Here is a 26,728-nt window from a genome sequence, read left to right on the forward strand (position 1 = left end):
GGGGGGGGGGGGTAAATATGAGAGAAAGGAGAGGTAGAGCGAGGGAGAACAACAAAGCACTACACTGGTATCAAAGACAGCACTCTGTTTACAAGTTAACTGGGAGTTCTTTACACACTAATGAAGTACATGAATGAGCAACAGAAGAGAGCGTCTTTACCGAGGGTGCGGGGGTGGGTGGGGGGTGGAAAGAGAAAAACGTAATGGATGCACAGTACATTTTAATAGTATAATACAATTATTAATATATAAACCACAAAGTATCAATAAAACTCTGATTAAACTTGAAATCAGCAAAGAAGCAGTTTTCTTTCTTTTTTTTAACTTTTGTATTTCTTCTTTTTTTTTTTTTTTTACATTTGAACATTACAAGGGTTTCTTCTCTTTTTTCTTTTTTTTTTCTTTTTCTTTAAATTATTACTTAATCACACCTCCATATTTTTAATCCAGCATATTTATTACCTGGTTGTTTCGAAATCAAAAGAAATGAGACGAGAAGTGCGATAAAATGAAAACAACAAATACGTCTGCAGCGGCACTGATGCTGTTATTATTATTATTATTATTATTATCATCATCATCAATAAGTCGCATTCTGTGTAAAACCTGGTGCAGCGGCAGATAGTGAATAATTCAGTGTCATCTTCTGACCCTGTATAAATATCCTCCGACGAGGGTAAAGGGTCTAATATACAAAGAAATCCACCGTAACACAACTGTTCCTATTTCTGTTCAGTCACCTCAAACCATCGAAGTGTTTGTCCAGTCAAGAAAACGCTACCCCCAAAATCCTTCATGCTGTCCCAAAGCACAGGGCCGTTTTTTTTTTCTTCTCTCTTTTAAAAAGCCAACATACACATGTGCAAATAGGAGGATGGCCTGTACTTTACAACTCACAGTGCAACGATTACTCGCCTTATCACCCCTTCAGTGTTTTGTTTTGCCACCGGAATAAATTAAAACCCGCCGATGACTCCATGACAGAACTCACGAAGGCTGAGGTATGGTATCAAAATGTTTACTTTCCCCAATTCTTTTGAAAAAGAACCGATTCCAAGAACGACGAGCAGAGTCTATAAACGGCTTCGAGCACGGAGCCCAGGTTATCGTGTTCCGCGAAGCGAGTCGGGAACAAGCAGGATGAAAACAAACATACAGCTAACAAGTTCCTCTCAAGAGTATAAAAATGTGTCAGGATGCACAGAGCACTGCAAAAAGCCTGCTTCAAGTTCGAGCTTCACGTCGACGTACAGTGTGCTTTGGATTAAATCTGTTTTTTTTTTTTCTTTTTTCTCTTTCTCTCTTTGAAATGATTGCTTAACACTTAGCAAAAAGATCCAAATCAGTCTCTCTCTTCTTCTTCTTCTTCTGTTTTTTTTTTTTTTTTTAAATGATCACTGTTGTTGTCTCTCAAAATTGTGTTGATTCAACTCACCGGTCATAAATTTGCTGGTATGACACTTGTGAAATGATTCGGCTTCAGTATTTACAGGAGCAAGTGTGTTTGTGTTACACCATCTTCCAGCAAAAAAACAATAAAAAAAACAAACAAACAAACAAAAGAAAATCCAACAAACGAAACAGAACAAAAGTAGAATATTGTTTACAGCTTTTTTCTTCTATTCACACACTATAACATGTTTCTTTTGACACACCATCACAAAAATATGCTATTCTCTCACCGAGTTGGTTATATGCAGTGACTGGAATAATATGTACAGCTACATTTTCTTTTTCTCAAGTTTGAATTCACAATGTCGTTATATGAAATTTGTTATAGCATATATATATATATTTATATATATATTTATATATATTTATATTTCTAAACAACAGAAACAACACTTATAAAAAAGGACCATAAAAATATTGGAGTCCTCTTTGTATTGCCCAAAAATAGGTAATTATGGTTTACAATGAGACATCACAAGAAATAAAACGGCTACTAAAATTTATTACTTAGATACCTTCGTTAAAATTTGCCTCAATTTTTTTTTTCTTCCTCCAAGTCTTCCCGCACTCAGCTTCTTTATTTTCTGTTTTTTTTCTCCTCAGAAAGACTGAATGGAAAACATCCCAATCTTTTTTTCTGTTTTTTCTTTTTTCCTCACAATTCGAAGAAGAAGACGTGACTTGTAGACTTTCTTGGCAGTGACCTGCCGTGTACTTCGAACAAAAATCCATTTACACACTACGAGAAGGTAAAAATGACAGACAAAAAAAAAAGGAGAAAGAATCAAGGTTAAACTAAAATGCCTTTCTAAAACCTAATCAGAACAAAAAAGCTGAGAGAGGAAGGAAATCGGTGCGTGACGTAACTTTGACGTGAAACATCGTAACCAAACCAGGCTGCAAAGTTATAAGGAGGTTTGAAATATAGTACAGCAGTTGTTTATTTTTCTGAGATGACAAACGGTTTTCTTTTCTTCCTCGTATGGTTCCCTCTTCCTCTCGTTTAGCCATCGGTGACGCTGTAGTGCTTGAAGTTGGATTATCGTCACCTGCACACAAAGCCAATTAGAAACTTCGTCCTGTCTGTCCCGGGCCACCAGATATACTCTGCTGGGCAGTGAAGAAAAGAAAAGGAACAAACAACAACAGTATTAGAAACTTTACAACCCGTCTGCATAAATCCTGACCAGAAAACATTGTCAGCTGTGGCCTTCATTGATGAATTTGTAAGATGTGAAAATGGTGGCAGGTGAAAAGCTTCTGCTGTTGTAACAGAATCACTGCTTGATACAGCTTTGGTGGATACACTCAAAAAGTCAGCTTGTTGAACGATAATAAAAACTTAATATTCCACACAATTGTAAGGCGTTATTCTTTAGATAAAGCAATAATTACAGTAACTTTGTCCCAGTCTACACCCCAGATATTTTGGAAAATGGACATTTTTCTGCTAGGTTTGCACTACTCGTCCACAAGAAAACAGTGCTTTCAATCTGAGAGCCAATATGATTTTAAAAATCTCTGTTTTTGTTGTATCAGTGTGGTCTCAAGATACAAAGCCTCTGAGAAACAACGTAGCGACATATTTTGCACATTTGCCCTCTAGAAACCAGAACAATAGAGCAGTTTTTTTTTTTTTTGTCTCAGTTTATCCTGATCCCGTCGTCCCTAATCTTAGATCATGTGCTGAAGAAGTTAATAACTGAGGCAAAAATTAAAACAGTGAGACAATAAAAGCCATTTCAGTTGTTTTGGGAATGTCTTTAGCCAATAATGTTCTTTCTCTGCACTTTGAAAGATGGTGATTCATTTAGTTATTAATAAAGAAAAAAAAAAAATCTGTGAAATATATATCTGGGGCAGTGTAAAAAGGGTCTTACTACATAATAGCTGGATCAGCAGAATCTTTTAAGACTGTTTTGAAACATTTGTTTGATTTCACACTATACGAGTTAAACATTTTAGTGAAACAAAAAAACAACAACATATGGTGTGTTTTTATGAGCAATGTAAAATCAGTTCAGCTAAATTTAGAATAAATAGTTGTTAAAAAGGCTGAGTTAATCCAAAAAGATGATGTTGACCCGACATATAATCAGTTCAACAGAATTGATCATTTCATAAGAAAACAATATAATTGTGTGGAAAATTGCTAAATTGTTTTTAATTTACATTCAACAAGTTTATTTTTAAGTGTTCACATACCACCACTAAGAATACATATTTACCAAACCTAAACTGAATTTGTGGAAGTTATGCAAACCTATTTCTATTTACGTCAGTCAAATATGTGCCTTAGTAGTGGTTTATTGTATATTCTAGCCTTTTTTTGTCTACATGTAACAAAAAAACTGTTCCTACACCACTTATTAGGTACAGCACGTCCATAATGTCCATAAAATATACAGTGGAGACTTGGCTGAAGTGAACGCTCAACTAAAACTTATCACTTTACAACAAAAAGAAGCTCTACATACATCACAGATCAATGTTAGTGATAAGGCTGAAACCACAAAAAACTAAACTCAACTGCTCCACTTGTTCATTAATTATTTTAGATTTTTTTCTTTTTACAGATGTGAGGGCTGTTCTGCTCCTTAGACAGCTTGTAGATAAATCACACACTGGTGTAAGACATAAAGTAGGGTTGAGACATGTGATTTATCCAAATAAAATCATGGGAACACTTCAGGATGAGCACATTTAATAGAAAGAAAGAAGAAGAACGAAGAGCTGGTCGTATGTGTGTGACTTTGGTGTTAACGTTTCCGTGAGTTAATCACACATTAACCGCAACTATGTGACACTCTGGGCAATAATGATCACTTTCTCTGCTTTTTGTCCGATTCAGTGAGACGCCAACGCGCGCACACTCCGTCACACACACGCTCTTCCAGCTCTGACATTTTGACAGGGGTGAATAAACAACAGGGAATGCGATGAACACATATTAGAGAAATGCACAGGAAATAAAATGCAATACCTCTGATGAGATGGCAACCGGCCACCTGTTCAATGGTATCCATTTGTAAAAGCTGTCGCAATCAACGGGCCCTAAAAGTGTACAGTTAGTGCGTTTGTCAGTATGCATTTCAGAGAGAAAAGTGAGTATCATATCAACTTTGTTTTCTTTTTTTTTAAAGACAGCTAGCATGAATGTGAAGGTTTGAATTCAGTTGGATCATGTTGAGCAGCAGAGCAGGAGACTATTCCCACATTTTAACAGCTCTTCTCGTCTTTTACTGATGGAGAAACAGATTGCAAAATTACAACAATTTTAATGGCAAAGATATTAAAAAGATTTAGACGTGCTCAATAAAGTCAATGACTCATACTGTGTTTCATCTGTGTGTTTAAAACTTCCAATCGTTTCTGCCTTAACAGGTGATGAAGGTGTAGTCTGAATAATATTGATAATACTAATAATAAAACACGTGAAAGAGATAATATTACACACAATCCCCATTCATGCTAACGTAAACAACTGATTTAATCTGAAAGCATGCAGAGAACAGCATCATAAACACCCCTCAGTAAGATCAGCGTGTTTTTTGAAGGTTTTCCATATCGGAGCTCAGTTTATTTCCTGCTGCAGGTCTGCAGAAACGCACTGATTCAAACACACAAAAAGAGGCACTTTCAGCAGCGATTATTTGTCTTTATCACCTCAATCAACTAATTGCACTCTAATTGTCTTGCATAAAAAAAAAAGAAAAAAAAGCAAGGATCATTACTGCTTCTTCACAGTGGCTGTTTTCATACTGGCTAAAGAGGTTAATACAATCAGCGGCGCGTGAGACAAGAGGGACAAATCAGTGAATCTGAACTCATCCATGAGGCTGTGAGATATAAAGATTATATGCACATTCAATTCAGCGGCATCCTCAGTTAAAGGAACGAATTATAAAACATATTTTAGTTCTGAATCATTTCCTATTTTAATGTTCTGAATAGAGAGATCATCTGGCTGAGAGCAGGAAGTCAGACGGCGGCTGCTTCACCTCTCTGCTTTACTGCTCTCTTTTTGATTCACTCTGCTGTTCTGAAGTGGTTGATTTAATATGCGGTAATATCACAGACACAAGCTGACATTCTGTAATGAAATCACAAACCCCAGCTTGAACTACACGGCTATAATTTAGCATATTTCTGACTGATCTGTTACGTAAATGAGCCATCTTTAAATTTTATATGGTGAAAAGCCTGAAGATTTGATTCATTCTAAGACTGATTTTTTTTTAGTTTTCCCCCCTCATGTATCTGACTTTGTCAAATTCGGCGGTTACAAACTGCTGCAACAAATGAAATATGAAAGAGACAAATGGCCTAGCATCCATCTAAATACTATTTGCTGGTAAATTTGTCTTGAAAACAAGCCAGAGTGGTATTTCATGGCAAATATTTTGCTTTCTACGCTGAGACCAACAGATTATGGCACACAGGCAGTGGAGCTAAAACAATTAATGGCCGAGGCTTTGCTTAGGAAGCACAAAAAAAGGAAAAACAAAACAACACAACAATGGGTGGTTTTTCCTCTGTTTTTTTGCATGAATATCCAACATCTTGCTTAGCTCATATAAAGATAAGTCTTCTGTTTTTGCTATGCATAAATATAATGCAACTCGTGATTCCAAAACACAACGCTGTGCACAATAAATTAATAAATAAATAAGGTTAGTTTGGCAGGAAATTTAAGTTAATGATGTGTTTGAAAAGAGTACCTTGTCTCGCAGCACTTGCTTGCGGTACTAATGGGCTTCCATCTCTGTTAAGCCGTTCATTAATTACCTTCCTTCAGAAAGCACTTGTTACGCTTATATTTTAATTTTTTTCACACTTGATTCAGACATACAAAGCAGCATAAACATTGTCCTAGACCTGACTATGAGAACTAAATACGTTCCTATAGGAAGTTGTTAACGCATGTGATGAAATACTTGCCTAATCATTTAGTAAAGTTAAAGGTAAACGAACAGATGACTCTCAGCCTTCTTTGGTCAACTTTGTGCCATTGTCCTTTCATGTAAAACAAGGCTCTAAACACAATGTACCTCTTGCTCAGGAACACTGAAAATGTTCAGGAGGAGAGGCACAGACTGTTGTTCAGACCTTCTCTGCAGTTTGTGTTCACACATGCACTTCACAGCAGGAGAGTTTCTGCTGTAGATGAGCTCACTCAATCTGAAATATGAAGGAGTGGATACAGTGAAGCGGCTGTCTGGAGCTCAGAGGGGAGAGGATGCAACGAGTGCACTGGAAATGGCTGTTTTCTTCATAACACAAGATGGTCCTTGACGGCTGTTTTCGTGTTTATATCAATACGGTCTGGGTTCGAACGTGCCCACAAATGTAGAAAGGTTCAAACAGGTTAGCGGAAAAAAGAGCATGAAGCAGCAACTCTCATGTGCACGCAATGTAATGTCTGTAAAAAGTGTAAATGTTGCCGGCTTATACGCCCCTCTCTGGAGCATCTTCCAAACATTTCAGGACTGCAGCGCCTGTGTGAAAAGTGGCTTCCTTTCAGTCACCATAGCCATCAGTTTCATGTCTGTCAGTGTCTGAGTTTAAGAGTTTCGTTCTGACCAGATTGAGGAGCTAAAGGCTCATCTGAGCGGGGCCAAGCCCTAAGTCCAGTCACAAGAGTTTTTGTTATTCTGTTATCAGTTTCACATGACATGATTTATTACATAAAATTTTCTGGGTATTTGGAAGTGCAAACAGCAGCAGCAGCAGCAGCAGCAGCAGCTAGCTACTTCTGGTGCAGCCTCGGGCCTTTCCAGCATCATATTATTTCAGCTCGAATAAATATGTCGTGTAAAACAGCAATTCCCAAACATTCTAGCTACCGACCCATAAAAGCAGAGTGACAAAGGCTTGTGACCCCCTTTTTTCCAGTTTAATTGTACGAATATTGCTTATAACTCTATGAAACAGGGACCTAAATACAACCTAAATAGCCCTATACATACACTGTATCACTTTTTAGTATCTTGTGACTTCTGTTTTTAATTTTTGGAACAATTATGGTAAAAGAACACACCACTACCAATCATTTTAAAATGGTACTTGATAGCTGGAGATAATCTAAGGACCGCCCTTAATGTTTCATGACCCACACTGAGGTCCTGACAACAAACTTTGGGAAACACTGGTGTAAAGATTTATCATTACAGTTTGCATAAATCGCAATGAGAGTTTTGAGACTGAAGTTGGATTAAGATGGCAGTCATCCTTTTTGGTCTTTGTCCTTGTATGACTCATCATTAGCTGATCAACCGGATCAGAATTCGATATTATTCTTCATAACCTTTCTACATAACTCCACTTAGTATCCATTTACCTAAACAATGACACTAAAACCCAGTCAGAATTGGCACAAGAATGTTAGTCTTTATCTCTGGTAAAGTTGTTTTTAGAAGGCAAAGCAAATAATTATTCTGTCTCTACATGAACAAAGCCATTAATGTCAGCACTGAGTTAAGGCGAAGGAAGGTCCTCCTAAATTCTCGAGGAAACGCTAAACAACTACATCCAATTTTGTAAGGTCATTAACAAACTGGATGAACTTGTTGCTGTCAGTTAAGATGCCTCTTCAGGTTTTAAGAAGATCAATCTAAGACCTGGGTTTGACAGCTAATTGATCAGCAAGAAAAAAGAAAGCAAATGGCTGTTTGACTACACATGAAGAAGGGCTCTGGGAGTAAAAGTGCTGCTCTGATGATGAACTGGAGCTCTTGGACAGATGGGTTTCTAAAGTTAAAAGAAATTTGTTCTGAGGCGGTGCAGCAGAGTCTGAAAATAAAATGATCGGTGCAACAGCTAAAGGAGTAAATACTAACATTTGACACTGATCATTTTCAGGACTAAGACAGTATTTAATCTAATGTATAATTTGTGTTTCAAAGTAAAAAAGGGGGCAACTTAGAATTCATGAAGTAACACAGATTGCAATGCAAGTCATTTAAACCCTATTACATGTACATATAAAATGAAACATATATATATATATTAGAACCTGATGCCATCAACAGGTCTGAAACTAAATCCAAACTAAAGTGCCGCATCAGCTCTTCTTTTAACACCACCTGATTAGAATTTGCTGCAGACAAGCACATGGACAGCTGAGCACATCACAGATTTATCAGTGCTCAAACTATCCTCCTGATGATGCTTGGAAAAAGCCCGTGCAGCTGCATGAAATCTGCTTTGTGCAAACGGAGTGTCAGAAAGACCCTATTAGTACTTCTGTGCACCCGGTAATGGTCTCTGTGTGAGCGTTTAGGGACGTAGGTAACCAATTACTCCTAGCGTTGGAAATTTAGATGTTTTTCCCATTTTTGCCTGACATAAAATTTCAGCTACCCAACAGCTCTACTCTTTTATTTATTTATTTTTGTTCATATTGTGTCAAATGCACAACAACCAGATTAGTTTAGCATCCAAGATATTTAAGTTATGCAGCCGTAATGCACGCAGAAGTAAGTGATGAAGTCCAAGCTTTCTCCGTCAAGAAAACATCTGAATGCCAATATAGATCTGTGATGTTTTGGAGCTTTACTGGTGCATACACAGATTTTGACTGTGTTGATAACAGGCTGGCTAGTCCTTCTGCTTTAGCTTTCCAGAACAAATGTTTAATTTTGACCAATCAAACCAATGTGTATCTAGAGTTCCATTTCTTTTCAGTCCATCTTAAATGAGCTCCGAAACAGGAGGTAATCTAACCTGAGCAACTCAATGTTTCACTGTGTTTTTTGTTATTTAACTTATTAAGTCTTTTGTTTCCCTTCTTCTTCTTTGTTTTTGAAACTCTATTTAAAAAAAAAATCACTTCCAGATTGTTGTGCTGTTTGTACTTTTTACTGATCAGTAAAAATTGCAGATCATTGATTATTTATTTGGTATAAATAATCATATAAATCATCCCAACTTCTTTGGAAATGCATTTTCTTTGAGCCAAATCTTAGTAGCTGTATTCTGACACAGAGGAGGCTGAAGATGCAGTCAAACAGGACAGAACATCTGAATTTAAGGACTCACTGTGATGCTGGGGCCGAACCCAGAGCCAGGCTGAGGACTAGCAGCGCTGATGTAGTTGCCCACAGCTGAATCCTGGTTGCTAGGTCCATACAGGTCAGCCACAGGCCCTGGACTGTTCGCGCCAGGAAAACCTCCGGGCCTGGAAGGGTTGGCGCCTGCACACAAACACAGCAAGATGCGAAGCAGCTTAGGAACACCTATCAGAGATCGGCACCATTCTTACTCACTACAATTCAAATGGGCACGTTTCATTCAAAAGAACACATTACTGGATTCATATGTTCATCTCAAGGGACTTGTTTACAGCCGATACAACAGTTTACAGATAATGCAGCTGAGAATACGAATCCAATTTCAATTAAAATTTAGTTTAAACGATGCACGATTTAGGGTTATTGCAATTTCCAACTAAGAGTGAATCCAGTATGATATTCCAAATAGAGTCTACATGCTGTGTGTCTTATGCGCAGAGTAACATTCACTTTGTGTATTCATGCACAAAACAAAACAGGCACATCGCTTTACGTTCTTCCACCATGCCAATAAACTAGTAGGTTGCAGAGTTGTCATGCATAATGTGAGGGAGTACTTCCAAAACAACATTTGCTACTGAATAAGAAGAGTTACTCAAGACTATGTTACTGAAGATTTTGAATTTCTCCGAGGCATTTTAAACCCAAACATTTGAAGTACTATTTGCTACTTGTACTTTCCAGTATGACTTTTGATTGAAAAACAGAAGCAAGAACAATCTAAATATTGTCCGTTCTTACAGTCTGCTGAAGTACCTTCCAGTAAAAAGCAAAAGCAGTTTGTCAGGCAAGAGAAGGAGGCATAAACTGGCAACATAAAAGCCTGAATCGAGTTCGTTTGTAGGTCCGAACTCAGTGGGAGATAAAAAAGAAATACTGTACATGACTTACCACCTTTGCCCTGTGAGTAAGAGCAACTCAGACTAATAAAATGCCTTTTGAAAATCCATATGCCCACTAAAGGCCAATAATACTGGCAATACAAGGAAAAAAACACAGGCAGGGAGGAAGAAAAACGTGGTGATCTCTTAACAGCAATCTCCTTTGCTGTCAGCTTCACATAACCCTTCGTCTCACCCTTATTCACACGCAGACTGAGGAAAAAAAGCTGCGTTAAAAAGAAAAATCTTCCGAGCACAGAAAACGCTCAATCTTGTGTATATATGAGCTAGTGAACCCTGCGATGCCTGAGAGGAGGTCTTTGTATAAAACATTAAAAACAACACAGTGTGACTGCAGTGCATCCAGTGCGTTTTTGTTTAAAAAAAAAAAAAACACACGGTAAACCGGGGTTGTTTAATATGTCACTCCTCCATCTATCAGAGCTCTATTAGACAGGTTAACTCCAGTTAAAGCCACCTCAAAACACCCTTTAGATATGCATTTATAGCGCTCGAGGAAAATGAACCCATCTGACTAAACACACATCTCGAAGAGTTGACAGTGCTGTTTGACTGTAGGAACTTTAAACAGCAAGCAGCTAGTGCTCTTATCTCGCCTGTGCAGCCCCCAGAGGGATGGCTTATTATATAATTAAGGATTTTTTCAGTTGAAATGGCAATTCTTATTATCTGTAACTAGTGATTTTTATTGGAGCAAGGCACCCCCCATTTCTCCTTGTAAAACAGATTTTTTTTTTTAAATTTAAAAGTAGGAGCTGCACTGGTTCTGGGTTTAACTTTGGGAGCCAGAAAAGAAAAGAAAAAAAAAAAACAAAGTGAAATGGGGGTATGTTATTCTGTAGCACAAATTCATATGTTCACAGATATTAGAAAAAAACATATGATTGTGATATTATTAATAATTGTTACAATACTGATATTGGCTGCATTAAATCCATGTTTTCCTCACTAGGACTGTATCATGATTTTGGTTTTTGTTGTTGTGGTGTGGATACACCACGCTGAAAGGCCAGACAGTGACCGAGGAAAAGCTTGTCTTTGGCCCTAACAATGGAAACACGTTGTTAATCTTCAACTTAAGAGTTCATAATTTCCAATGAAACAACTAAAAATGACAGTGACTCACAAACATAATGAGTGTATAACAAGTGGACTTAAGTTTTCTTAAATACAGTAAAACACTCTGATTGTTGAATTTTAGTGGAGCTGATGCTAAATGATGAGTAGTACCTGCTACAGCTTGCAAGAGCTTAACAATCACTGCCTATGCAGTTATGCATGAATAAAAAGCTCAATGCTAGTACTGTGCATGAGAAATACAATTTTTAAATAAGAAAGACACAGTCCTAGGACAACCTGTGCAGCATATTTAGCTGCTAAAATCCAGATCAGCTCTCTTAATGTACAAAAAGAAAAAAAAATCAATCATACTTCTGGAAAATCATTTTTATTTGCTTTTATCTACTTGAAACGCTCAAATAAATGGTATCATTGTCTCTGATTTTGATGTAATTAGAGTCAAGGTTGGCTGCAGATATAAAGTCCATTGCACAAACAACACGCACGTAAATCATGTTACAATGCAATCAAGCTCTGCTGACTCACTCAGGATTTGAACGTGTCCTCTCAGGCGAGACAAGCCTGTGCTTTATCAAGCAAGCAATACCTCAAGAGTATTCCAGGAACAAAGTGTGCATCATCTGCGTCCAGCAGAGCAACTTCTAACGGAAGACACTTCAACACAAGGCCCTCTCTAATCATATGGCAGCATATAAATCACAGAGACAAATACATTATTTTGTATTTGCAGGGATGTAGGGAAATTGTTTTCTCTCTGTCTTATAATGAATACAACACAACTTAGCAGATCTAACAGAAGAAAACACTGTGGTAAACAATGTTGCTCCCTCATTAATGCTAAAGCTGAATGCCTACAACAAACTCTTCTAAACATTTAAGTCATTATCTTGGTTTAAGGCTTGTCTCTGTGTTGGGTGCCAACACTTCAATCAAGAGTGTGAGAACTGGCCCATATTTCTACTTAGTGAACCACCCAGAGCTCATTTTGAACTAATTCTTTGCAACCAATATTAAAAAATGGAGGCAGTGTTTGGAAGTGACACTATAAGGGCTTCTTCACACCAGATAAATTCCCTGCTATGATGTAAAAACAACAAACACAAAATCCCCAACAAGAGCACAAATGGTCTTTACAGGGTCTTGGTGAGGGTGTATTAAGAACACAGTGGGATCTCAATTACGCATGATAGAGTGTGTGGTGATTTGTCATTATTGTGGCATCTTATTGGGGTCCTGGGAGGAGTGTGGGGGAGTGTGGTGACAGTATCAGTGTTGTGAGGCCTGCATGTGCTGATGTGGCTGGGTTGTGGAGAATCTGAAGCAGACCTGGCCACGCTGACCTCATGCCTAGGCTACAACTGCAAAAAAAGTTATGGAAACAACCTTGAGCATGTGACACCTGTAGTGGTAGAATCGTGCTAACTTAGTGTGTTCTTTTAGTGCATGATTGCACCCTGATATGATCCGCAAAAGTTGTGTAAGGGCTGGTGTATAGAGCGTGGTGAGGGATTAGGAGAGCGTCTCAGGGGAGTGAAAAATAGCAGGAAAAACTTATTTGGTGAGTACTAAAAGAGCACGATTGCCTTCATACTGAAGAGGGTTTTGCTAATTTGTTGCGATTTAACCATGTTCTTATAGCTCGTGTAGGTTGTAGAGTGAATAGCAGGGTCAATATCCAGTGTGAAGAGAGCCTCAAAGATAGCTGGCTTGGCTTGAGACACCATGTTCATTTCATTTCAAATAATTTACCTATTCTCACCACAAACATTTGCTCTCAGATACAAATAAAAAAATTAAAACTTTGTGGTATTTGTTGCTATTTATGAGCAATCCATTTTCCTTGAATTTCACCTTTTTGCTTTTCAAAACTATGATTACATAAAAAGAAGAAATTACAGAAAGCACAAAAGATAAAATGAGTGGTACAGTTAAGGCTATATTAAGTAAAAATGATGTCTATTATTGCAGAGCATTTTTACCTGTTTCAAACACTAATAACCTGAGCAATCACTCCCACTCTTACTTTCTTCTTCGCTGTTCAAAGTTCACATAAACCTGAGCTCAGCTGGAGAGGCCGTTGTACTCTCTGACATCATCAGTAATTATTGTGTTCACATGCAAATGAAGGATTACATTCTGTTGTGTGTTGGCCCCTTATGTGCAAGCAGGGGCAGGAAAATAACTCCAAAAGAAAACAATATTTAAATTTTAAAAGTAGGAAGAAAAACATGCAATGCTATTTTGTCAGCAAGATGTTTTTATCTAAACATTTTTTTAAAGGGGATTTTTTTTTTCCTTTTCTAAAGAAAAAAAGATGTTTGTAAAACAAACGAAAAAGAATTTGATCAACTGCATGAAATAATGTTATGAATCAAACTGAAAAGTACAAAAAATGTGGATGAGATAAATGCTCATATACAAACCTGGGTTCTTAAATTGATCCGGGCTGTGTAGGTGCTGGAGGGGGGAGTTGCAGGCGGAGGTGGCATGCTCACTGTGCAGCATCTGAGCCGCTTGGGGCCCCAGGGAGCCATAGTCAGCAAAGGAGCAGGGCCCCCCCCTCTGGTCACTGGGCGCAGAGTAAAACCCATAATCGGGGAGGCCTGGGAGATACAGTACAGGGTGGGGAGGGGGAGGGGACTCCATCATTGTGGAAATGAACTTTTGTCATCGTCACAGTCACTGTCCAGATTGTTGAACATAACTCGCTGGTGTTACACCACCTTTTAGACTACATCCTTTGGTTTAGCCTGCTCTGATTGGCCCTCCCTGCCCTCCCTCCCCAGCAGATCCTGTCATGTGGCCAGACACCCCCCCCCCACTCTCACCCAGCAAATGGACTCTGTTTGAGACTTTCATCTGTGTGGGGTATATTAGCTCCACAATAAAAGGTACATAAATCCTCTGCATAAAAAGGATGCAATCATAGTAAAACCTCATGTCTGCTGTTATCCCTTGATTCGATTCAACTTGACCAGTAACATTAAAAACACATAACACACGCACACAGAAGTTTGATATTTTGGCTTTCACATAATTGGCCTGTCCTAAAGCAGTGATAAAAGAGAGAGATAACACTGAAGAATCATTTAAAAAACAAACAAACAAGTCAATACATTTCCCATTTTCAAATGGTCAATTCTTGGTGACGTACCTGAAAGAAGGAAAACACATTGCACTAATCAATAATCAATCCTCAGCCTCCTTTCAGACCAATAAAAACTGATAAGGTTTTTATGTGAATGAGATCCAGAGACATTCCTGTTTATTGATGATAAGCATTCTGAAGTGCTCTAAGTACTCTAAGCACATCTCAAATTGGCCTCTTTGAATGCTTCTTTCTTTGACACAGATGGTGGATTATCAACAGTTTAGAAAATGCCTTTCCACAATAAGTCGTTCTGACATTTATTGCTTGTTCTCTTAATCTGAGACAAGCTGCTCATATAAAGAGTGCAATTAAAAAAACTGCTCCTTCCTCACACCTCTTTGATAACGGAGTTAATCTACTCTGTGGGACTGAGATTGGTGACACCAGCTTTTCCATGCTGGGTTTCCCCTGCTGTTTGTTTGTGTGCACGCGTGTTTTTAAAATTTTTTTATTTAGGTCCTGGAGCGAATAGCCATTCAAAACCACTTCACCTATACCCATTCAGAGTGAGACAGTCCACTTCTGCCAAATGGAATGTAAGCACCAGCCATGTTTCTCCCCGCCAATGCTTTTTAGCACTCTGATCTCACCACTTGTGGGCTGTCTGCCCACTCATCAAATTATAGGCTCCAAATAGGGCAGGCTTCCCACGTACGTCACATAATGCCTGACACATTGAACAAAGCTCAAGAAGCAATCATTCCATTTACTTCACTTAGACAAATGTCACTGAAAATTGATTGGCCTTGCTAATGAGTAAATCTGGATCAATGGAATAATTACAATGGGGAAGAAACATTTGACAATGGCACAAGCCGTGTTATTGGGAATTCATAAGGAAGTCATTCCATTTATATCTATCACAGATATAAAATGACGACTATTGGAACTAAACAGGCAGTACTTTTACCCTGACTAAGTACTGAATTGTAATTCAACACACTTCAACTTATTTATTCCTCATATATTTATACTTACTCCGCTCTAAGAGCCTCAAGGTGTCCAAGGCCCAAGAAATTAATTAAGGCCCTAAATTCTAGCCAACAAGAAGATTCAGAACTATCCTTAAGACAAAGGAGGAAGAAGTTGAAAACTCTTCCTCCCTTGATTGTCAGATGAATCTGTAACCACCGGATAATAAAGCTGATGATCTTGGAGACACAGCAAGAATATATGAAAGGCAGTTTCACTGAAACATGGTTGCAGGAACATGTCACTGACTTTAATTCAGACCTTATCCTGCCCTGCTCACATTTCATCTTCAACCACAGTTGCATTCAAACCACCAGTTTGGCATTTGCTTTGTTCGGAAACTATGTCACAGTGAAGAAAACTAAATGAAATTTGGGAACATTCAGCAGCTACACCACATCTACTGGTTCTTAGTGGCTTGAAGGATAAAATAAAAAAAAAAAAAGACCTGAGATCGTCTATGTAGACATTTGAATTATTCTGCAGACTCTTGTCATGTACTTGCTGTACTGTAAGAAGGCACATCTGAGCTTTGTGACAGAAAATAAATTTGAATATTTATTTTGAATATGATCCTAATATTTTAACTTAGTTGTTAGCTACCCTGAATTTCTTTTCATTTTAGATCCTTGTCACATTTTATTACTTTTTAATGTCTTTTTACTGTATTGTTTTGCTTGTTTGCACTTGCTCTCAACATGAGATTTGCAATTTAATCACACTGTATTTGAAACATTCTCAAAATAAGGAGCATTTGAACTTGATCCAATGTTGAAATGGTGAGTTTGAGACAGTTGTAAATATAACCCATAGTTCCGACAATCAGTAATATTTTGTTTTAGGATGCATTCATCTTGGCATTAACAAAGTAAAGTACCCCAGGTGTTGGTATGCTGGATTACAGGATGGAAATAAACAATAATAAATCAGACTCGTCTGTTCTCTGCTCCACAAACATTTGTTGTTTCTTGACAGGACACCTTTACCCCAGGAATTGTTCTTAGAAGAACTGTGTTGGTCTGTTCGTGAACTTTTTATGAGCCAGTTTTGATAGAATGTTTAAGTTTAGAGCTTATAAAGCTTTAACTTTTATTTGTCCCACTGCAGGCAGCACTGTGTCAAAGTCAGAGAGCAGGGTTCAAAACACCCCTGAGTTATAAGGTTTTCTCTCGTCCTCCAGTTATTGTTGTATCCTTTCAGAGAGCATGCCGTACTACCTCGTAATTACTATTTTAGAAACTGTGTTTGGCAGATGACAAGTGAACAACCTAAGTCAAACTGAACAAAGAGAAGAAGGGATTTTCCCTTTCAAAAAGATTATTTTAAACATTGCGAACACATCCGCTACAAGATCTGCAAAACTATATTTAGTAAATGAAGAGAAAAATACAAAGAAAAATGAAATATATGGAAAGCAAACTGGCTGAAGATGCAAGCAAAAAACCAATGAAATTTCAGAGTACAACAAATCATACAATAATATTTACAAATAATGAAAAATACTATTACAACTGTGGACTGGACCAAAGTGCAACTCAAGTTACCTAAACTTCTTACGTTAAAAACAGACTAGATTACATAATCAAAAACCATCTGGTTTGAAAATCACTGAATCCATAATGTTTCCGCTAAAATCCTGTTCTTACAAACTACCCTTCAAAGCAATGACCAGCTCCAAAGCACAATGTAGACCGAGCCTACACATTTTTACCATTTATATCTGACAGCTACCACATATCGGGCAGGTGGTGGTGGGTGGCGGCATACGCTAAAGGAATGTACAGCACCGCTACACTGTACAATGAAAATTTCTCTTACAGATGTCACATCAGGAAATGTTTCCTGACTTTATATGACATTTGAGCAAATAATAAAAAGTGAGAAACTGGCAGCTTGCGTGCTGTTCCATTGTCTGCACGTGTGGGAGGCTCAGGTAAGCCACATTCAGGGAGTTAGGAAGAAAAAAAAAAAAAGAAGGAGAACAACTCCGACACAAACATGCAGGCACACACATTTTCAAAGCCATATATTTTCATCAGTGGGTATCTGATCAGTTATGCAGCATGAGACTGGGCAGAGTATGCCCACAGCTGCATTAGTATCACCGATCATATCACTGCGCCTCAGACCGTCCCACTATTAATATTCACACAATCTATCCGGAACAATGGGCCTTTCTTGGACTCTTTTTTTTTTCCCTCACTGGTCACTAATTGGATGTAATTACTCATCTACAAAACAAATGAGCGTGTTGAGGTTGCCTTGGAGACTAGATCAGGGGACCCAGCAGTGCGAATCGTTCGCAGGGCTTCATTTATACTGATAATTATCTCCCCTGCACCCACCCCGTTTCCCTCCTGCCCTCAGTGACCAAAGCTGGCTGCGAGGCGATGGAGAGGGGAGTGTCTAGCAGTCATCTGTTACTGACATCATCTGGGTGGCTTTGTGGAAGTGGATAAATGTCCTGCTCTTGTTCCCACTTTGCCAGGTGACTGCCTTTAAGGAGGAATCACAAACTTTGAAAGTAGTACTTCTCTTTTCACACCACTTGGAAAACACTTAAGATAATACAGAACCTTTTGGGACTTGAGGATACAGCAATATATATGATAGTGATTGTACATTCTTCAGCTGGACAAACAAGAGTAATAAAAATGCATTTTAAAGGCATGGTCAATGATGGAAACGTTAACTAAAGTTTTCCTTCCATCAAAACCAGAAGCCCTTTAAAGAGAACATTCTTTTATTCTGAGTCTGACTGGAAAGCCGGAGCTTTTGCACCCTGAATGCTGATCATCAACGAAAAAATAGACTTTGAATCTTGGAATACACATAAACCTATCTGTTATTTACACAGTCAACAAAATTTGGGGCCTGGGGAGAACAAAAATCTATCACCTAAAGTTATTTTCATGTCTGCAAACATGGAATTGTTCGTGCAGTCACTTCCCCCTTTCCCTCGCGGCAGCAGTGAGATTCCTCGGTGGCCATCAAGCTACATCGCTCTACAGAAGATGTCAATAAACCTGACACGCGGCTCTTCAAATTAGCTTTGAATTTCAGAGCTACCATAATTAGCTCTTCCATTTTCACCAATGTCATTTAAAAATAGCGTGAAAGAAACTAACAGCTCTTTTGCCGTCTGGCGTTGCTTTCACTTTCCATTTGAAATAATCTTTTCTGAATGAATGGCTGAGTAATTAACAGCACTAGACACCCTTTTTCAGAGAGCACAGACATTTCATAAATAATACATATTTAATGTCTTTTCATTTTGTGTTCAGAGAGGCTTGGCTAATGAATTTTAACAGATGATTTCTTCTTGGATTTACTCACCCATTCTCGAGCCTCTGTTTTCTTTACTTTACATTTTATCCCTGTTTTTGCCATTTCTTACTCTTCCTTCCAGAGAAGAGCAAACTAAAAAACACCAACAGATTCATATTTACCTTCAGCAATTGGTGGGAAATCCCGATAAAACAATGTGAAACAATGTGCTAAATCAACACAAATTTATTTCCTGCGGGGAAGCACAAACCGGCCACACTAAATGATTTTAATGCAGATTTGAACCTGTGAGGGATCTGGTCTAGCTGGGACTGGGAAAGGGCACTCAGTTATCGACAGTCGACACAGATTATCTTATCCTGAGCAGGTTGAGAACTGACAGCGCTGGCCTTTTGGCTGCGCACAATTTTTTCCCAACATATCAGGTCAGGCTAAAGTGGTCTGGAGAAATCTGAGTGTGATACCGGCTACATGTAAGGATCATTTACATATCAGTAACAATAGGACTGAAATTAAGGAAGGCATTATGTCAGACAGTCATGTTGATACTGCATTTTAATAAATGCCAAATTTTTGAAAATGTCAACATTTTTGTAATTACACAGTCATGGGGGGGGGGGAGCCCACCTTCTTTCAGTTCTAAGGCTTTACGTATCAGGAAATTATAACAAATTATAACATTATTCAAATGAACGTCTGAAATAGAAAAGAATTGATGTGCTGCTATGATCCAGTCAAAATCAAGACCTCAACCTGATTGAAATGCTGTGACAGGGCCATAAGAGAGATGTGCAGAAACAAATACCAAGACACCTTAATGAACTGAAATAACTTTGTAAAGACGAGTGGGCCAAAATTTCTCCGTAACCATATGAGGGACTGATAAAGTTAGTCAGAAAACGACTACTTCACGTTATTGACGCTGAAGGTGATTCTGTAAGCCACGTGGTGTACTTTTTTCACATGCAGCTTTTTCATTTTGTTTTCTTTTGTTTCATAAATAATAACACGTTTTAATTTGTTGTTAAAAATTTTATAACCTGGTAAAGGCAAAATAGTTTTTATTAAGCCCGGACACACAAAATCTTAGAAGAGGGTGAATTTTCCTTTTCCTTAACTGTATCATAAGAACCAACACATGCTTTATTTCATGGTTGGATTTCCAGGACTATAGAAAAACTACCTTACTTCCAGCGAGCCTTTGCTAAGTCTCCTTTGGAGAGTGCGTTTTGTCTGTGGGCCCTGGAGGGTAGAGCGGTGATGTCCCTGAAGGCCTGTGCCTGTAACCTCCGAGCATCTGCTCCCCACAGCTGTGAGAGCCTCCACTTTGTGGTGGAGGTGCAAAGGGATGCTTTGCCCTCCCTGATGTGTCAAATATTTCCCATGGCCCAAGACAAAAAACCAAGCAGGCAGTACAGGCTTGGCATGTCTGCTCATGGTATTTTTTGCACCAAATACATTTAAATTGCTCCTGGCCTCAGAGCTGGGCTCTACAGATTAGCATCTGGGACAAATGGACCCCAGCTCACCAAGAGCTGGACTGATTAAGTTCTGCTCACACAGCCACTCCTACACTTCTCTTGGGCACAGATTCCAGAATATGTTAGGAGGGAAGTGGTATTATTTGAAACTTTAAAATACCTCTAACATAACATAAGTTTCTTTTTTTTGGAATAAGTGGAAAAGAAAGTGAGATGAGTAAAAGAAAAAAAAGAACAAAGAAGTGCAACAACTATCTGAAGAAAGAAATGGCTTTTTAGTGGCATAAAGACCATCTTGCATTCTATTAAAATGTTTCCAAATAATGGACCACAGCCAGAACTAGGTCAAGATCAGCAAACTAGACCTTTGATTGCAGCAGAATGTGCTTTGTGTAGACTGCAGGTAAATGTAGGTTCTGATGAAGACCTTTGAACCTGTCAGAAAGTTCAAGGGGGTCAGAAGAAACAGACAGACTTTACTGTTAATTAGACTTGGGGGATATGGCTTAAAGTTAATATCCTGATATTTTGGGGCTTTAATGTGATTGTGATATTTAAACTTAAACACAGGGTTGAATTCAACCCATTATTAATGTTGAATTCCACTCTGTATTGTATAAAATGTACCAATGTGCTGATTTAGGTATTTATCCTTTTATTTTTTATATAAAAAACATCTACATGAAAAAATATTAAATGGTGCAAACTCTTTATTTTGAAGCAGGCAGCTGCACTAATATTCTGTTAGCTATTTGTCTGTGGGCTAGTTTTTAAGGGCTGTTGGAACCATGTGAATCACTTGCATGTTCTGAGTCTTTATTGACAGCACACAGAAACGTAAATAAGACTGTAAAAAACATAAAAATATAACTAATCAAAATTAATATCAATCTGTATAATTAGTTGAACATAAATGCTAAGTCTTCATGCATTCAATTACTTGTCACAAGGAGTAAGAAAGCAATAGTGGGTCATTTCTGCAGGTCTATCCTTATCAGCAGCAGAGGCTGGACTGCACTGATCAAAAATCCAGCTCAGTATGTGCTGCTTGCATTAGTCAGCTCCACATTAGTTTTTGATCTTTTCTGGCCTTACCATGCAAAAATCCATCCAAGATATTATGGGATGACCCTTTCTGTCCTCCAATGAGACTCTAACAAAGCTCAAATCCGGATTCAAAACGGCAACAGCAGTTTATAAAGCCAAGCATGGGCTGGCTTCTCTTTACCTCCAGGCTATGGTAAACTCTGTGCTGTAGCCAGATCTCTCTGATCTATTTCTCGCCTGAAGCTACAGTCTCTGAAACCTCCCTCCCTCTCTGAAAATGCGTCAGGACGGGTCCTTTTTGTGCAACATGCTACCTGGTGGAGATCAGGGCAGCAAAAATGCCTCTTTAAATCAAGACTAAAGTCGTACTTTTGCAACAGCAGCAAACAAAAACGTATCCAGATTTGACAACGTCTTTCAAAGCCTGTCCAGGCAGAGAAAGAAGCAAAGTAGAAAAAGGAATTAGTTCTAGTAGTAGCTTAGCAAAAATGCTGCAAGATCTACATCTTTAGTGAGTTTTCTACTACAGTGTTTAGGGTATATTTCCAGCAAAGGTTTGTCACGAAGAGGGAAGTCATGCTGTTATTTTTGTCTGTTGAATCCTGACAGTAGAGTGAAAGTGCCCTCTCTTAGTGATGGAAAATGTCTTCCATGTTCTCACGGCAATCTGTGAGTAACACTGACAATGTGAAAACAGGTTCCACGGCTCTAGAGCTACACAAAAAGGTTTGGCTGGCATTTTTTGTTGCATATATTTTGTAATCCTTATAGGTCTCCTTCACTGAACTGAACCGTGATTTGCTAATTACAAGACAGCAAACAACCGCTGCTCCTCCCCCCCTTACAGGGTCAAAGTAGACAAAAGTACACACAACCTGTGGTGCTCTTTGGGAACTGTAGGTGGAGTCAAAGCACAAAGAATCCACACTTATAAAAGGCCTTTTTTAACCAACAGAAAGCCCTTGTCTCCAAAAAAATTAGAGAATTTAGCAAAAAATGAAACCAGCAGAATTGCTATTCCTGAGCTGACATTGGGCTGACTGCTGCAAATTAAACCGTAAGATGGGACAAAGATGCAGCAGCATCCCCAGACGATACGCACCGAGGAAGGTCAAGCCTAAACAATCTTCTGTCTTCTGTTTGGTTTGAGTCTGTGTAGAGTTGAGAGCACTCAACGTATGAATCCATTCAGTCTGTTATTAGCCTGATCCCAAACACTAAATAAATATTTAAACCATTTGTGGTCTAAAGTCCAAAAAGACTAGAACTTCTATGTCAGGATACAAAGATGATGTTATTTTCTCTTGATAACAGTTAATTATTGCTAACAATCAACACAATGCAGCTGAATTATTCAAATCATATGTATGTTCCACACGTTATTGCTGTTACTCATTAAATGTTTTGGATTTTCAGACAGATTCTGCCACATTCTGACATATCATGACCATTTCTCTGAGTAATTTTGTCTTTACTTTCCCTCTTGACTGTTTAAGTACTCTAAAGCAGGCTCATGATGCCACTGTTTCCCACTTTAATGCCCCACCTCTTAGCCTCTGTTCATAATCATTTACTTGTCTACTTTCCATTTGCAGCTGTCAGAATTAAACTGTACATAATGGCTGCCATCACGTCTCTGGGTTCCTGGCTGCTGCTAACCCCAAATCAACACTCCTGCTTCTAAGTAATGTTTCGTTGCAATTGTTGGGCAAATTGTTTGTTTTGAAAATGCGAAATCAAACAGCCTGATGTGAAAGAAAGAGCATCTGATTGGCTTCCAGCGTTCCCTTTGTTGATTTGAATTAAGTTCAAAGGAGGACAGGAGTGTGAATTTGTGCACGTGTGTACATGTAAACGGTGTTGACTGTCGCTGCATGTGCGTTCAAGTGAGTTCATCTCGCATCACTTCACGTGGCATTAAACAGCAGTTGCTGGCTAACTTTTTATCTGTGAGCCGCTGCACAAACCAGACAAGATCTGGGTAACAATTAAAAGCCATTTTCTTCAGCAGGCTTCTAATGGTGTGCCTGATTAGGAAGGACACTTTTCCCTAAAGATGGGAGGCTGTGTGTTCAGTCAAGGGAAGTCATTATTGACAGCTATTGAATGATCTACAGTTGTGAGGGAGGAAAAAAGCTGGATGTCTAAATGAAGCCGACAAGCTGATCGATGCTGTTTACGACAGAAAGGAACTAGCATCCTGTTTTTGGCGAAAATCTCACCACAGATGTATTTCATGAACATAATGTGTGAAGTCAGCATGCTTTACTGGGGTGTCTATATTTTAGTCTAAGTTCTTTAATTACAGCTGTGTTTGCTTATAGAGCAATGAGAAAAATTTGTGTACCAGCAACATGACAAAGGCTAAAAAACATCCAAAGCTTGAGTTGCTATGACTAAAATATTTTGTAAATAAGAAGTAATAGAGAAAATGAAATTATGACAGACCCTAGTATTATATTTCTGTTACTGCTTTATAAAACAATCCACTAATATAACAAAACATTCTGAAACTTGATGCTTGACCAAAACTTTGTTAGTTTAACATTGCATGTCAGGTCAAATGATAATGACAAATAATTTAATTGGCCAAAATACTATTTATTCTGACAAATGTATATTTAGTGTACTCTATTTTTTACAGAAACTTTACATACTAAAAGATATCAAGTCAAGTACCTTATGTTTTTAATTTTAAGAACCCTCAAAAGCTTTAAGAAGGGATGTTTTATACCGCTTAATTTTGATTTAAACAGTTTTTTTATACAAGAATCCTAGAAACAAAATTGAAGTCTGAGTAACCATCTCTATAGTTTTAAAAATTCAAACTAGAGTTACAATTTGTCAAAGGTTTAATAAACTCATTTAATTATTTGGGAACAATATGTGTAAGAATGTTTTTGTTGTGGATGATGTTTTATGTATTTTTAAATTTTAGATTAGGTTTTTGAGTAGAAAGAACTTGTAAAAGGATTTTTATCTAGATGTTGAAACTATATGTCACTCTAATCTAGACATGTTGCCATTTGTATTTAAGCCTTAATAGGCTACGTCTATGGGGAGAAGCAGAGCAGGAGAAGTTGAAGAGAGCAGCAGCCACACAGAACATGGACAGAGCGTTTACCTGGCCCTGTGCTCTGTGGGTACGCCAAGTAGCCGCCTCTTCCACGGGCCCCCCTACCTGAGCCACGCACTGCTGCTACCGCCGCTGCCGCCACCGGTCCATATGCTGTCGCCGGGAAGCCTGCAAGCACATATACACACACATACACACACACATCACTTTCTGCACATGGATGAGCACATCCCAAAGCTACAGGAGAATGTTGATACCTGCCCTGAGCTGTGGGATAAAAACCATAGCTGTCGGAGCTGAGGGTGAAATCTATTGGCAAGACACCTTTGTGGCATTCAAAAGCCTGGTGTATGTGTTAAAACATGAACAGCTGGGTCCTCAGACCTCTAAGTGATCTGATGAAAGAATCATACAGACAACATATGTAGATATACATACATTTTTTTTCACAGATTAAAAAAAAACTTTCTGAAAAGGTGCAAAACTGTTCTCTATACTATAAATCCGCAAGCAAACTGACTTGAGTCCCTGATTGCAATTGTAAAAGAGTTTGGCTCTGAGGCTGTTTATGTCACACGCTTCAGATAAAAGATTATAGACACTTTTGAGCCGCGCAGACATGGCCATAATAGCCCTACCTCCGGGGACCATGGCTGCATTTTGTTCCGAGTGCTCCCAATTACTGCGCGTTTCAATGGCATCAGAATAATCCAGTGTAATGCATTCCCCATTTTTGTTGGGCTTTTCAGGTGGAAGATATAAAGCAAAAGAAAAATATTTTCCACAATCAGATAGGAGGCATCTTTCAGGAGATTTTGTCACTCAGGAAAGCTTAACATCTGTGAGCTTATATGAAGACTCTATATGTCTCTTATGTTTGCTTTTTTCTTATTTATAGTACTCAAATGATAAGAATGCTGAAGCCTCAAAGAATGTTTATATATACAATCATAAATCAGTCCAAATTGTCAGTTTTACTTATGAATTAGAAGGCTTTAATTCCACGCAAATATAAATCCACTTTATAAGTGTCTGATAATTCCAACAAATATCAGCCCAATAATCAGACTGTAATTAAGCCAAAGCAGTATCTGTGAATTGTAATTACATTGTTGGCCTTAATGAACACAGCCGCTAGAGGTGGCTGAGAGAGGCTAGTCCATGCCCAGGGCTTGTGCTCCTCTCTCAGCACAGGAATGGCATGTCATTAGTAGTGATGATGAGATTCCTCACTCTGGGCTCAACACCGTCTATGCCTAATCAGCCTCCTAAAATTATCTCCACAGGAACTGCTTTCCTCACTAGCAAAAAAAATTATCTCCAAATTCCCTCAGTTGGAGTTTTTCTTGATATATCTATATCTATATATATATAGATATAGATATATATATAAGCTAAATGTGTATGCATGGGTGTTTCTTCTGTGCCTTGCCTATACTGTGATGATTGTGGTTTAGGCATTACAAAAATGGCACAGGACACCTTCGAGGATTATTTTTTTGAATGCTGTGGAGGTGAGAGGAGCACCAGCAGGTGACCTATTTTCTGAGCCAGCTTTGTTCTGCTACGGCGCGAAGAAGAGAGGCTCGCACAAAAGACCAATGAGACGAAGGAGAAGGAGTGGTGGGGGGAGGAGGTGAGAGGGCAGGGTCAGATGAGCCGCAGTCGAAGAGACAAACACATAGCTTTTCATCAGGCAGCTGAGAAGGAGGTAATTCACAACTCCGCCGACACAATATGGCCACGAATGTGCGTGTTGGGTGTGAGGCGCCGTCATACTGCGACTGGCAGGCAGGTGAAGAACAGAAAGAAATGCCACTTTCCCAACCGACTATCTAACAGCTCGGGAGAGAATAAGAGGCAGCAGAGAAAGTACGAACAAAAGTCAACAAAAAGGCAGCTAAAATCAATCCTTTTTGTGCTGCTGCAACTGAATCCAAACCAGTTCCCAACAGCTCAAATGATATTCTTTACCTACATTCACAAAAGGAGAATAAAAAACAAACCAACACTGTTGCTACCTCAGTGCTGGCCATGTACCCTTGCATTTCCCCAACAGCGTCCCCAAGGTTGCTTTGCAGAACAGTACCTCCCCCTTTCCCTCTTTTCCTAAGTGCAGAATCTATCTTCCCCTCACTGCTTTTGTCATGACACCCCCAATAGACCCACTGGCTTGGAAGTTAGTTGCGCGGGCAAAGTTGTGGTGA

At 38.6% G+C, this 26,728-nt stretch overlaps 1 protein-coding gene across 10 annotated transcripts in view; it reads right to left on the minus strand.

The window, feature by feature from the left end:
- Window positions 1-339: 339 nt before the first annotated feature.
- Window positions 340-26,728, minus strand: part of msi2b (musashi RNA-binding protein 2b) — a 280,631-nt gene continuing 254,242 nt past the window's right edge. Inside the window, exons 11-15 of one of the 10 annotated variants that reach the window (XM_017412627.3) lie at window positions 24,570-24,689; window positions 13,930-14,109; window positions 9,493-9,647; window positions 4,436-4,506; window positions 340-2,562 (exon numbers count right to left, since the gene is read on the minus strand). In XM_017412627.3, coding sequence (XP_017268116.1) covers window positions 4,465-4,506; window positions 9,493-9,647; window positions 13,930-14,109; window positions 24,570-24,689 — 497 coding nt within the window. In that variant the 3' untranslated portion in view covers window positions 340-2,562; window positions 4,436-4,464. The remainder of the gene's footprint in view (window positions 2,563-4,435; window positions 4,507-9,492; window positions 9,648-13,929; window positions 14,110-24,569; window positions 24,690-26,728) is intronic. The other 9 variants (XM_017412630.3, XM_017412626.3, XM_037978967.1 and 6 more) reach the window with 9 other exon arrangements.

Source organism: Kryptolebias marmoratus, linkage group LG13, assembly GCF_001649575.2.
Source record: "Kryptolebias marmoratus isolate JLee-2015 linkage group LG13, ASM164957v2, whole genome shotgun sequence".
NCBI lineage: Eukaryota > Metazoa > Chordata > Actinopteri > Cyprinodontiformes > Rivulidae > Kryptolebias > Kryptolebias marmoratus.